This window comes from Arvicola amphibius, chromosome 8 (genome assembly GCF_903992535.2).
Source record: "Arvicola amphibius chromosome 8, mArvAmp1.2, whole genome shotgun sequence".
NCBI lineage: Eukaryota > Metazoa > Chordata > Mammalia > Rodentia > Cricetidae > Arvicola > Arvicola amphibius.
This window is the reverse complement of record NC_052054.1, coordinates 94,216,223-94,231,305: the sequence shown is the minus strand read 5'-3', so window position 1 is coordinate 94,231,305 and position 15,083 is coordinate 94,216,223. Positions and strand designations below refer to the sequence as shown.

General features: G+C 38.5%; 1 protein-coding gene across 4 annotated transcripts in view; it reads right to left on the bottom strand.

The window, feature by feature from the left end:
* The window catches only part of LOC119820369, a 131,907-nt gene that overhangs the window by 83,010 nt on the left and 33,814 nt on the right, over positions 1-15,083 (bottom strand). For all 4 annotated transcript variants that reach the window (XM_038338602.1, XM_038338604.1, XM_038338605.1 and 1 more), the window contains one exon: positions 6,838-7,005. In XM_038338602.1, coding sequence (XP_038194530.1) covers positions 6,838-7,005 — 168 coding nt within the window. The remainder of the gene's footprint in view (positions 1-6,837; positions 7,006-15,083) is intronic.

Here is a 15,083-nt window from a genome sequence, read left to right as displayed (position 1 = left end):
TGTCAGGCCTAATAGAATGGTTCCAAGCAATGCTAGGCAGTAGAATACATTAATTATGTGACTATAATCATGTACTGTTTTTTACCAAATTATATTCATGTGACTATAATAATATACATTTTTGCTGACTAATATTTTTATTAAATTAATTATTTTCTTAAAAATTATCTTTCCTCATTTCATGTATCTATAGTCACATGGATATAATTTGGTAATATAGAATATGTAGATAAAATTTCTGAGAACAAATGAATAATATGTATATTAATAATTAAGTAGCAATAAAGATGTTTTATTCCATAGTAAGCTATATTTAGAAATTACTTTTCACTAATTATTTAGAATCATGAGACCATTTAATTAGAATTATTGTATCTTTATTACTAGTTTCAGCACCCACAATTATTAAAGTGCTTTCATCACTATTATTAACAATGAAATTTCCATCTGCAAATATTATCGTATTATTTTCTATATTATTGAAGGAACGTATTCTAGAAAAGAGTGCATTAATTATACAAAACTCTGCATTTCATTGTTATAGTTTCATAATGTGGTATAATTTAATCTTCACAACAGATGATGATGATGATGATGATGATGATTACTATTTAGAGAAGAGACTTTTGAGATGTAGAGAGGTTAACTACTCATGTCAAGACAGTAAAGCTTTCCTCTGTTGGGCAGCAGTATACCTTAGGTTTCAGCCTTAAGTACTCTGCCATAGCTACTCAGAAAGCACACAGGTCTAGCCATGCTGAGTTGCTTAGATATATAAATAAGAGAACTTATTCCAACATTATTTGTGGAAAAAAAAAAGAAAACTGAAACAGTCCACAAACTGAAGTTTTACAGAAGCCTAGAAAAGTAAAAGACCTCTCTCACTCTGAAAAATACAAGAGTAATTGGCGTTGGAGAGTTTGGAACATGTAGGTTTACATTGTCAATGGAGAATCCTAAGCTGTTTACAATAACGGTGCATGGACTTTTACAGTCACCAAGCTAACTTCAATTACTGTAGCCCAGTTTTTTCCTCCCGTAATTGTTTTCTTCCTATTACCTTCACAGCTTCTTGCTTTTTTCTGTATCATGTTCTCTGTTGTGTGTATGTGTGTGTGTGTGTGTGTTTAGTGTGTGTGTTCCTCACAGCTTCTGCTTGTTAACCAGTTTAACTTATTCTCAACATCAATCCATTCATTGACCTTCTTGACTTTTTTCTATCTTCAGGCACTTTTCCCTTTATGCCCACTCTGAAGAGCAGCCTCACAGATCACAGAACGATTAGGGGCTGCTATTCCTCAGAAACGGGGGAAAAAGCGTGACTCCAGATTGTGACCATCATGGGCATTTAGCCTTGGAGACTTGAAGACAGTAAGTAAAGAGCAAATGATAATAAAATATAACCGATGACTTTCCCAAGCCTCAGAAGAACATTCTAAACAGTAGTTCAGCTCCAAGGTACGTGTGCAAATGCTGGGCAAGTTTAAGATAAGAATTTCAAGCTATTGAAAATAGTAGGGTAACCTAACATCTTAAAATGGAAATTTAATAGAATTCCCTTTCATACAAAGTAAGAATGCGTTATAATTTCTGAGTAATATATTTTGCTGCCTTTTCTCTACCTGCTGCTGCTTTTTCTTCTGTGGATGGTACTTGTTACTTCTTAGATTCAGATCCTTCTCTAGTCTTAGGTGGAAAGAATTTTCTTTTTTGTACAGTTGCTTTATCTTAAAGTCCACATCCAAAAATGATGGAGGAGTTTCTATGTGTTACTTTCATTATTAATAAAGATACTGCCTTGGCCCTTTAAGAGAACAGAAAATTAGGTAGTTGGAGTAGACAGAACAGAATGCTGGGTAGCAGGCAGTGGGGAGATGCTTCAGGCAGTCCTCATATGCAGTAGCCATCCTTCTCATCTCCAAGATGGATGCAGGTTAAGATCTCTCCTGGTAAGCTACCCCTCATGGTGCTATATAAATTACTAAATATGGGTTAAAGCAAGATATGAGAATCAACCAATAAGAAGCTACAGATAACGGGCCAGGGGCCAGGCACTATTTAAATGAATACAGTTTCCGTGTAATTATTTTGGGTAAAGCTAGCCGGGTGGCGGGACACAGCCCCGCCACTCCACTCTACACAAAGGTACTATTTATACCCACGTGTAGACAAAATAAAGGCAGAATTAAAAACACATAGAAAATCAAAGAAACTTGGGAGACTTTGAAGTGATGGACAACAATGCTCCTGAAGGTGGTGAAAGACCTTAGTTTGGCCCTTCACATGCTGTAGAGCCTTTTCATCAACATGGCTGACAAATGGTCTTAGATGAGTGTCTCCTAACATTAGCAAAAATATTATTCATTATAAATTTAGATTACTTTGCAGAGCTTGTAAGATGATTTGCTTGATTTTTCTCTCAGATATTCTGGCGTGAATCATTATATTTCATACTAAGTTTCTTGTGAGAAGCAACAAATATAGCAGAAGGCAAAGCTTTCTGCCCAGGTGTGCTCAGTTGTGGCCACCTGTTTGGTCAGATAAGGAAGACAAGCGTCTGATACAAACAAGGAGACATTCAGCCCTTTTCACAGGTTCATTGCAGCCCAACGAAGGAGTCATTAATTTACAAACATTTGCTGCACACTGTTTTTCTGCAAGGCAATTTCTTTTATAATAGGATTGTAGTAGAAAAGTCAGAGAAGGAAGGACCGTTTTATTTTTTTATTTCCTTTTGAAGCATAAGTGCCTACACTGTCAAAGGGATGGAAAGATGCAGTGTCTTCGTGTAGATTCTGGAAGGAATGTTTGTTTTTGTAAAATGCCTGAAGAAAACATGCTGTTCTCTTTTTGTCAAGAAAATCATAACAATATTGCTGAGAAGGTGTTCTATGGATTCTAGTTCTGAAGTTCTGTGTTCTGCAATGCTCTGTGCTTCTGGGAAAGTTTGTTACTCATTAAGGGAATTCTCTCTTGGCATTAACTATTTGGACAGTGTCTTATTGGATCTCATTATTTAGGAGGCAGAACTGGGAAATTCAAGGACTTAGGAATTAATATTTCAACACTCTGAGATAGGCTGCTAGCTAATCGGCACAAAAAGAAAAGCAGAAATCCATTTCTGACTGTTGTAACAATAATTTCTAATATCTCTACTTTTCAAGGTTTCTTGTTCCCTCTAGGTTCCTCTCTTGATGCTATCTTCTGCTTTTGACAGATCGATTTACCCAGCACATATTTGATTAATGGAAGATTTTTATGTGTTGATTCAAATCAAATCACATTTATTGTTTTGTTTTTATATTTCATGAGATTATTAAAATAGCTATTGCTTTCAAGGTCATGTTTCTGTGGCTTGGGTTTTTCAGTCAAGCAAACTGAATGTCAACAACATGTATGGAAGAATAAACATTTCACTAAAGTCTTTAAATGGTGAGCTCAGCTGTAGAACTCTCCTGTGGGAGGACAAAATCAACATGTTGGTAGCGTGTTCCTCTCCCATTCTGAAGACAATTTTCTCATATTTTAAGATTTATAGTCTTTCCTTTCCCATGGCACTATCTAGTGCATAATCTATAAGTGCCACACAGCTGCTGAGGAGCTACAAATGAATGCCATTGTTTCACAGACTGTGGATGTATCGTCAAGTAATTTATCCCTCTAGACAATACTTTCTTAGCATCATATTGTTGGCTGGAAAAATCCAAATAAAGAGCACATATTTCTATAAAAATAATGAAACTCACACACCAAAACACCCTACATCTTTAAAGTGGCTACAACAATGTAGCTTTGCAGGGAGAGACACCTTGGCTTGACTATTTTCCAACTCAGAACTAGGAAATTAAGGATTGAGCTCCATTTCATGTCTAAAATGCATTTTCCTTTTTAACACATGTAGATTATCATTACAGTATTTTAAAAATATTATGAGGTAGTTAAAATGTTTTATTTAAAAACTGTCCATTTGTCTGTGACTCATTTTCCAAATGTCTATATTAATTTTTTGATCTCCCAGTGCTACTCAGTCAAGATGTGTACATCCCAGTATGAGTAAGTGATGTAGCCGATTCCAGGGGAAAAAGACAGTCAAACATATTTGCTCCTTTAGTAAGTGTATTATGTAATTAAACTGTGTATAATTTACACATGAATATACAAATATATTTATATGAATATACTTATTATTCTGCACAAAATAAAGTGAGAGATAGAAGTAGCCAAGATATATTAAAAATTCAATTTCATTTTTGTGTTCATAATTTCAAGTTTTTTAATGCTATAAATCAGGGATAAGAATATCAATGAGTATCTTCTGTACAGTAACATGGCTTGTGTTACTCAGTACTCACTCCGCAGTACTTCTTACTCACTGTACTTACAGTATCTTATTCATTCATTCAAAACCATGATTTGCTTTTCTAAGATGAGACAGGACCATAATGGGTGCCTGATCTCCATCAGTGAGTTTAGTAGATTGCTGGCCATGAGGCTCCTACTTTAAATCTGGGGTTCTTCTATTATACCAGAAACTCAAATAAAAATTATACATAGAACCTTAATGTTTTTAAGATTACTCTTGGATCACCATCATTGATCTTGTTGTTTGTCTGATTTATCTTATTTCCTTCTCATAAGAAAATTTGCTGTAAGATTTGTCACATTTAATGTTCCTTTGTGAGGCAAGTTATATGGACCCCAAACTGAGCTTATACTCACCATGAAATGAAGGCTGATTTTGGTTTCTTTTTTAAAAAAATTATTTTTACTACTTTTTAATTATGTGTAGTCCTGTATTTGGTTGTGGTATATGCATGCGTATATAGGTGACTGTGGAGGTCAGAGGCTTTTGAGTCCCCTGCATGAGGAGTTAAATGTGAGCTGTCTGACATGGGTGCTGCAGTGTTCACTGCAAGAACAGTGTTCGCTCTACTGAGTCATTTCTCTGGCCGCAACCTGGCTTCCACTTCCTGCATGCAGAATCTTAGGTATGTACCATTACCCTCAACTTCAATTATTTATTCCTACAAATCTAGAGTTAGTATTCTGAAGAAAAAGCTCTTTTTAGATTTTTGAGACTTTTTTTCCTCATTTTTTTTATTAAAAATTTCCATCTCCTCCCCTCCTCCTCCCCCTTCCCTCCCCTCCCTTCCACCCATACTCCCACTCCGCCCCTCTCCAAGACAAAGAGCCATCAGGGTTCCCTTCACTATGTTAAGTCCAAGGTCCTCCCAGCTCCCCCTAAGTCCAGGAAGGTGAGCAACCAAACTGACAAGGCTCACAGTGAGCCCGTCCATGCTGAAGAGTTCATGCTCATTGCCGTTGTCCTTGGTTTCTCAGTCCTCCTCCACCGTCAGCCACATTCAGAGAGTCCGGTTTGGTCCCCTGTTCCATCAGTCCCATTCCAACAGGACTTGGTGGTCTCCCGTTAGATCTGTCCCACCGTCTCAATGGGTAAACGCACTCCTCACGGTCCTGACTTCCTTGCTCATGATCTCCCTCCTTTTGCTCCTCATCAGGACCGGACTGAGCTCCCAAGGTCCTGATTTTTGAGACTTTTATATGATATATATTTACGTAATTTCCCCTCTTCTTCTCTGCCACCCTATATGTTGCCATCCCCCCAACTCCCTCTCAAATTCATGGCTTCTTATTCTTTTATTATTATCGTTACACATACACATACGGATCTAGAAATACAATATGATGGGCTCAGTCCTCTAGTGCTGTTTATATACTTATATGTTTATAAATGTTTAGGTCTATCTATTTGGAATTATATGACCTATCATTAGGCTTGTCTCCAAAGAATATTGATTCTCTCTCTCTCAGCAGCCATTAATTGCCTGTTATTTTTCATCTAGGAGCAGATGCCATATGGGATTTTCCCCATCCAAGTTGGCATATTCATTCTTGGTGTCTTAGTTAGGATTTCTATTGCTGTGATGAAACACCATGACCAAAAAGCAAACTGGAGAGAAGGAAAGAGTTTATTCAGCTTACACTTCCACCTTGTTGTTCACTACTGAAGGAAGTCAGGACAGAAACTCAAATAGAGAAGGGTCCTGGAGGCAGGAGCAGATGCAAAGGCCATGGAGGGTTGCTGCTTACTGGCTTGCTTCTCATGGTTTGCTCAGGCTGCTTTCTTATAGAACCCAGGACCACGAGCCCAGAGATGGCACCATCCACAATGGCTTGGGCCTTCCCCCACCTATAACTAATTAAGAAAATGACTTACAGCTGAATATCATGGAGGCTTTTGCTCAAGTGAGGCTCCTTCCTCTCAGATGACTCTAGCTTGTGTCAAGTTGACACACAAAACCAGCCAGTACAACTTCCATCTTAGTTAGGATTTCTATTGCCATGAAGAGATACTGTAACCATGGCAACACTTATAAAAGGAAACATTTAATTGAGACGGTGGCTTACAGTTTCAGAGGTTCAGTCCATTATTATCATGGTGGGACATGGTGGCATGTAGACATACATGGTGCTGGAGAGGTAGCTTGCAAACAACAGGAAGTGGTCTGAGACACTGGGTGTGACTTGAGCATATCTGAGACCCCAAAGCCTGCCTCTGCAGTAACACAGTTCCTCCAGTAAAGCCACACACATTCCACCAAAGCCACAATTCTTAATAATGCTGCTTCCTTTGGGAGACATTTTCTTTTAAACCACCACTTCTGATAACATATTTTTAAAGAATAGCTTTTAAAATAGTTTTCATTTAATAATTTCAGATTTTTAAACTCATGTCAACCTCCCATATTTTTCAGTACTCAGTGGCTATGAGTTTTCTAAGTCATATGCATGTTGCTGTAATTCGAAAGTCCTTACCAGCTACTGGTCTCGGCTTTTTACTAAGACACCTGGGGCTGTCTTCAGGCTTCCCGTCATCACCCCGGAAAACCCATGCTGTTGAATGAAAGTTCTCTGTGTAGAATCCCTTCTCTTCGATATCAACTCGAAAGCCAAAATCCACAGAAGGAGCATCATCTGAGGTAACTGAGGAAAAGAAATCAAGTTATAGCTTGGCAAGAGAGAAGATCCAGTGCTCTCGTGGCCAAGGTAAAAAAGCTTGCAGATATATTGAGGCAAATTCCCTTTAGATAAAGAACAGCATCCTTAGATATAAGCAGCTGAGTTTGCTGTGCATTTCTCTTGGGAATAATTTACATATTCTTAAAATATCATAATCAAAATAAATATTCCTAGGGCTGTAGAGAAGGGCTAGCAATTAGGAATACTTACTGCTCATACAGAGCACACAAGTTCAGTTTCCAGCATCTACATCTAGTGGCTCAAATCTGATTGTAACTTTAGCTCTTGGGCCTTCACATGCATTGCGACTGACATGCACACACCCATACAGACACACACACACACACACACACACACACACACACACAAATAAAAATAAAATGAATCTTAAAAAATGCAAATATTGCTTCAGAGTCTGTGTTGTGGGAGTCTGGGCAGTGGATAAAGTATGGAAATACTTTAGTTAAAGAAAAATGTTTGCCTTGCAAAACAATATATTACTATTTAGAGGTCAGGTTGAAACCAGGTAAGAATAGGAAATTAACTTTAAGAATCCATTTCCAAATACCATGTACAAGAAAAAGATTGTCAAGTACAAAAATCATGTCCCTCTCTTTGTGCAAGAGGAGATACTAGTAAGTGTATTTCTAGAAATCTCACCATGGGTTTACAGGAATAGTTTCATCTATTAGATCTATAGATGTTTAGAGCTTTCTCTGTGTGTAGGCATTTCTTGGATCCTGTGGAAAGTTGTGTCCATAAAAGAAATGAGCTTGTCCTTCCACATTACCTTCCTTGTTTCTTTGTGCCATATTTAGAAGGTTCAAACCTGAGAAAAACCCTCCTCCAAGCCTTTCACTTTTTCATGCAGACAGGGTTGAAAAATCACACTTAGGCATCAAATGTTAATTTCAAGAAAACTACAGTATTTATTTGCATTCTTAAAATAGCATTAGGAGTAGGAGGATATAAAGATCACAACTCTCTCTGTTTTCTAAAACAGAAAAGCACAGGCTGACCTCCCAATGTCCTGTTCCTCCTGACTCATCTCCCCAAATACTGGGACTAAGTCCTGGGATTATAGGTAAATGCTGCAGCAATCCTCCTTAAAGCATAATAGAACATCTTACTTCCTTCTCTGGTTCTACTCATACACAGTAGTAGTTCCTACACCTTTCTCAGAAAGTCTCCGAATGAAATCTCTTATTCCCATCCTCACACAACCTAGACTTCTGCTATGGGTTAGGTAGATAAGTAGTCCCTTTCTCACCTCCCTAGACAACTATTGGTCTTCTGATCTCTGAGTTTTCCCCCTGAAGAATCATTCTTCATGGTTCTTGTTCATCTCTACTTTTGCTTTCTTAGTACTAGACTGAAAAGAATAATTATTAGTCATTGTCCCGACACAGAGGAAGATGAACAATAGATTTCCAACTTCTCCATTTGCTTTTCTTTTTGTATTTTTTTATTAAATTATATAATTTTACAAATTTTCACCTCCTCCCCTCCTCCCATTTCCCTTCCTCTCTCCCCACTCCCCTCCCCATCCCTCTCCAGTCCAAGGAGCAGTCAGGGTTCCCTGCCCTGTGGGAAGTCCAAGGTCCTCCCCCCTCCACCCAGGTCTAGGAAGGTGAGGATCCAAACAGACCAGGTTCCCACAGAGCCAGAACAGTAGAATCAAAACCCAGTGCTATTGTCCTTGGCTTCTCAGTCAGCCCTCCTTGTCAGCCACGTTCAGAGAGTCCAGTTTGATCACAAGCTCCATCAGTCCCAGTCCAGTTGGCCTTGGGGAGTTCCCAGTAGATTAGTTCCATTGTCTCAGTGAATGGATGCAACCCTTACGGGGTCCTGAATTCCTTGCTCATGTTCTCTCCTTCTGCTCCTCATTTGGACCTTGGGAGCTCAGTTCAGTGCTCCAGTGTGGGCCTCTGTCTCTATCTCCATCCAATGCCAGATGAAGGTTCAATGGTGCTATCAAGATAATCACCAGTGTGGCTATAGTAAAGGGCCAGTTCAGGCCCCCTCTCCTTAGCTGCTCAAGGAGCAAACTGGGGACATGTCCTTGGACACCTGGGAACCTTGAGACTGCACTAGACATTTGATGGCTTGGGTGGCTTCAGGCACATTTGCTCACTCGCTGAATTGATTTGAAATAAATGCTCTCCTCTTCTGAGCCAGGCACAATTTTGTGTACATTGGGGATAGAATGATGAGTAAGACAGGGGTCGTGGTGCGGTGCGAGGGTTCAGAGAAAGCCAGAGCAGCTAGCTGTAAAGAGGGGCATAGCCAGGAAGTATATCACTACAGTCCATTCAGAGAATCAGGTGAGGAAGAGGAGGTGGACACACAGGGTGAGACAAGCACTTTTGTCATAATAATTTAAGTCTAAATGACAAATTTGACACTCTTTGAGTATTAATATAACACACCAAGTATAAAAATACTATGCCTGCTCCACTAGGGAGGACCCAGTCAGAATGTAGGTGCGCTACAAACAGTGTATAGAATCATATAGAATTATAATAGGTTAAATAGATATCCATCCTAACAGGATTTTGCTTTTACATTTGGACCCTATCTCCAGATACCTTATAATAGCTATACAAATACTCTAAATTCCCCCGAAATATGAAATCGGAAATAAATGTATTCAGAATAGGATACTTTCTTCCACATAGCATGCTTTAAAACATTTTGAAATTGTTTTAAATAAATCTAAGTGTGACATTTAATTGGGACAGGAAAAGTAAACCAAAAGTTTTACAATAATGAGTAAACATGCCCTTCTGAGCTCTAAGGCTAAATTAAAGCTTTTGCGTTAAGCTATAATAGGCCTTTCTAAAGTTTTAGGTATATTTTCTATATTCTTTACCTCAAGAATTCAGTTCCTAAATGTTCAATGATGTAGCTCACACAGATTTCTTGGACAACTGGCTTATCGACACTATTTTTCCCTTCAGCAGTAAATGCCTGTATTGGATGTGCAGTCCTTCCTTAGCATGTGAGGGTCTGAGGGCAGGGCTTTATGTGGATCCTTGCTTTTATCAATATGTATGAGGATGATCAAACAGTTCACTTACTTACCAACAGATGTGATTCTGTGGATGAGTAGCTCTGTAGTCACTCAGTTAGCAAGACAGAGCTAATGAACATACCCTTACATAAGCAGAGACATAAAATTTGTGTTAAACGCCAATGAAGCAGCAAGCCACACACCTGCTGAAAATTTATAGCCGCTCGAGGGCTCAGCATCTGCTCCACGTTGAACCATGGTCTAAGCAGGCTAGTCCCAATAACTCTTTGTCAGAAAAAGGTTGCTACCAAATTAGGTTTGCTAGATTAAACACTTAATAAATGAGCATTTCAAGCATGAGTTATTAAATGTTTTGATATTACTGAAATTGCGTCTTAACTCTTTATCAAAAAATACAGGTATGTTCTTTTCCTTTCATTTGTAGTTTTGTTCTAATAATAATAATAATAATAATAATGACGATGATGATGAATAATTATTAATAGTTTATTTTATTTTTTTTCTCATTTTTTTATTAAAAATTTCCATCTTCTCCCCTCCTCCTCCCCCTTCCCTCCCCTCCCTTCCACCCATACCCCCACTCCGCCCCTCTCCAAGCCAAACAGCCATCAGGATTCCCTTCACTATGTTAAGTCCAAGGTCCTCCCAGCTCCCCCTAAGTCCAGGAAGGTGAGCAACCAAACTGACAAGGCTCACAGTGAGCCCGTCCATGCTGTAGAGTTCAAGCTCATCGCCATTGTCCTTGGTTTCTCAGTCCTCCTCCACCGTCAGCCACATTCATAATAATAATAATAATAATAATAATAATAATAATAATAATAATGACGACGATGATGATGAATAATTATTAATAGTTTATTTTTAAAAAGGATTAGAACGTGCACAAGTTAGCTCTGAGCACCTTAGATACCCACACACTTTTATCCATTATAGAGTATCATTTGAAGAAAATGAGGAGGTGGTATGGGAAGATGCAAGGCCCTGTTTGATTGTCCCAAAGAGCCAAGGATTTTATTTGAGTTTCAAACAGATCCAGTAATGTGCTGTTTTTCATAAGAGCATGTGTTCCGGTTGGACTGTCTGTAGTTGAAACTCAGTTCTCAGGCTAATTCTGTGTAGCTGAATGACTTTGGACCCATCAGTTATCCTCTGCATGGGGCCCTGATTAGCACAATGAGGTTTAAATACAGCAACATAACTCATAATTTTACTGGGAATGTCAACGAGAAAGCACATGGTAAGTGGTTGAGCATAGAACCTGGCATCAAGTAGGCACATCACCATCTTTAGGCCTTACTATTAAAAGTTTTTAGATAGATATTATTTTATTTTATATTAGATAGGTTTTTATTGTACTTTTTGTGTATGAGCTTTATATGCATGTATGTGTGTGCAACATGTACATGCCTGGGGCCCACAGAAGTTGGAAGAGGGCAGGGGAGCCCGGGGAATTCCATATGGTTTTGAAACATCTAATGAGTGATTGGAAGAAACATGGGTCCCTTGCAATAGCTCTTAACCTTTCAAATACTTTCCAGTCCTCTCAGCTTTTATTATTAGAATTAACTCCTTTGCTTCCTCCCTCCTTTCATTCTCTCTCTCTCTCTCTCTCTCTCTCTCTCTCTCTCTCTCTCTCTCTCTCTCTCTCTCTTCTCCCTAATTTCTTTCTCAATGGCAACTAACATTTTAAAAGTACAGTTCTATAATAATTTTATGAACTGAGTGAAGTATGAGAAATGCTATGAAATATTCTCACATGATTAAATCCAAATTTCTGCTACATCTGATTGTGATACAAGGGCCATTAAAGGTTATAAAATATCAGAGCCCCCATTTCCCAGTCCCTTACCACTTCCATTACTAACCTTCAAGTTATATACCTCGTACACCTTAGTCAGCATTGCCCACAGTCAGGTAGATTGATCAACTGTGTCGACACACATAAACATGTCATTCTTAATGTCTTTTCCAGTTATCACATAGGAAGTCAGAGATGAGTGAGCTTAACAGAGTGAAAATGCCAGCTGTAATGATGCTCAATAAAGCTGTCAGGTTTTACGTCATATATTAGTAGCATGCTTTGCATCTACACATGAGAAAAGAATTCAAACCGCACATTAAACAATACTAGCCCAAGCTGCGCTGACTGCATTGCAGACTGTACTGAAGAATGTCTCAATAACTATAGCATGCTTTCAATATCTCTGTGGCTCGGAGAAGCTGAAAGAGAAGTGGCAGACTCTTGTTCTCATGCTACCATGAACAAAATTGTTAGGATAAGTTTTACTTCAAAACAAAGCTTACCCTAAAGAGAGGACAATCATTGTTTAATTAAAATTATCATGTTTGGGCATTAAATTTGAATTTATTTTAGCATTGCAGCCTATCTTGTATTATTTCAAGTGGAGTATTGGTAAATGTTTGAAATAGCTTTCCAAATTGAAAAAAAAATTTTCTGATTTGCCGGGCTTTCCAGTTTTCATTGTATAAATATTCCCCCATGGCCAGTATCACAGAACTGTGGTGTAGAAACCATTCACAGCTGGTTTTGTGAACCACCACGAGATGACTCCAACACATGTGTTGATTTTTCTTATTTCATGAAGTGCAAAGCAGACATGACTGTTTATGAGCTGTAGAATGGAAGAATTTGCCACTAAAATGAAAGAAGACCTTTGCTATAATGTCAAGTCACAGAAGGACACAATGTCCTAGAGAGAACCAGGCCCAATCTGAGATCCCAAACAACCTAAGCAAAACCCTAACACCAATAATGTGAAAGCACTCCTTTGAATTGTTGGTTAAGTTTGTTCAAGAGACTCCCCAAATAGTATAGACTATTGCTATTATTACCCTTTGCTGTTTCCCAGGGTTGACAGGTTAAACTCTAGTGTTTAGACGCCATGCTTCAGACATAGATCCCAGAACTGGAACTGACCTAAATGGTTACAGAAAGGTCCATGAAAGCTTCCCAAGGAGGAAAGCAAGCAATAGTCTTTTGCAGATGTGAGACTACTGAATGCTTATGAATCACAACAATGACCTGGATGGTATGATAATGTAAGGTGCAGTAGTGACATACACCTGGGTGGTATCCCACCTGACAGGAAGGAAACTATGCCCGGGACTGAAAATCTATCCTGCTACCCAGACATGGATCTTGGAAGAGAACCTATAACCACCACTTTACTAAACCAATACAATCCCACCTACATTTTTAATATTTGTCCTTATATTTATTGATAAGTATAGTCCTTTTAACATTAAGAAACATCTCCATCTATAGAAGGAAGTAAACTATAGGATACAGCAATGACGCCTGAGATATTTCTGTCATGTTATGAGAATGAACGTCAGATACCAGAAGATAGCATTGCTTGCAGGAGTGCATGGGAAAAGACAAAGAGCATAAGGTCCCCAAAACGCTGGATAGAGAGCAGAAAGGAAGACTGTGGAATTTTGGGTATGACAATAACACAAGCATATAGGACTGCCCAGGATAGGAACAACTGGAGAACCACCATAAACGGGCTTTCCATGCATGTTTAAGCATTGCTGGGGCATAAATGATGAATTATGATGATGGTAATCCTTACCCTTCATCAAGGAAACTTCTCTTTGTTAAAAATAGAGACCATCACAGAAGACCATGGTCATTCAAATATAGAGTTATTCAGCCCAGTCCCACCTATAAAACACCCCTGCACCTAAAAATGCTCAGGGAACTTTGCAGAAACGGGATGAAGATATTGTAAACATTTGAAAAATCAAGAAGCTGTCTGTGAGATTGTGTTTTCTAGGAATGTCAGAAGCTGCACTCATAAAGTCTCACCAACATGACTGCCTACACGTGAGCTGAACAAGGACAACAATAGACATGCTCGAGAAAATGGAGAAAAGACCAAGAGGGCTCAGCCCTTCACAAAGAACTACAAACAACTAAGGAATGCTGAATGGAGATGAGCACACCAATTGCTTACTTCATTACTAACAGGTAGCCCTGAAAACACATGAAACATCATGCTGAGCAAGTAGTGTAGGAAGAGTATCCATGTGTAGAAATATACACGTGGCCATGTGAAAACAGACAATTGAAAAAGAGGCCATGAATGTGAAAGAGAGCAAGGAGTAGTATACATCAACAAGAAAAAAGAGCAAAGAGAATATATATCAGCAAGCAGTATATCAGTGGTCAGGAGGGTGGAAAGGTAAAGAGGAAAATGATGTAATTATTTTTTAATCTCAAAGAATAAGTGAAGTTATTACAAAAGAAAAACATCAAACCAATAAAACCAAATAAGCCAAAACAGCCTAACAATTCTTCAAGAGAAACCAACAGCAGACAATATATTCCTTTGGACTCTTTTTACTTTAAAACTTTCTTATACTGGTATTCATGTTTCTTCTAAACCAATAATTCATAACTCTTACCTATTATAACCAAGCTCTCACATTGAAAAATCTTTTTTTTTTTTTTGGTTTTTTGAGACAGGGTTTCCCTGTAGTTTCTTGAGCCTGTCCTGGAACTAGCTCTTGTAGACCAGGCTGGCCTTGAACTCAGAGATCCTCCTGCCTCTGCCTCCCGAGCGCTGGGATTAAAGGAGTGCGCCACCACCGCTTGGTGAAAAATCTTAAACATTTTTCAAATTCCAATAAATTTCAACTTTGTTCCTATACTTTTGAGTAACTCTAAAGGCTATGTTGGGGGGATCACTTATCCTTATAGGCATAATAACCCAGAACTGGCTTATTCATAGGTGGTTTACAACAGCATCAGAATGTGAAGTGCTGGTTCACTATATAATTATGGCAGAAAAAGATGGTGCCATCTCATGGGTAACGTAAAGATAATAAGAACATCACAAAATTTGGACAGGCTTTAAGGAAACCAAGTATTCTAAATTTGAATTGATAATAGCTTACCTAAGGACAAAAAGGAGTGGGTAACATCAGTTCCAGGAACTTAACATCACAGAATGCGGTATGGTGTGGGAGAGGGAGAGAGAGA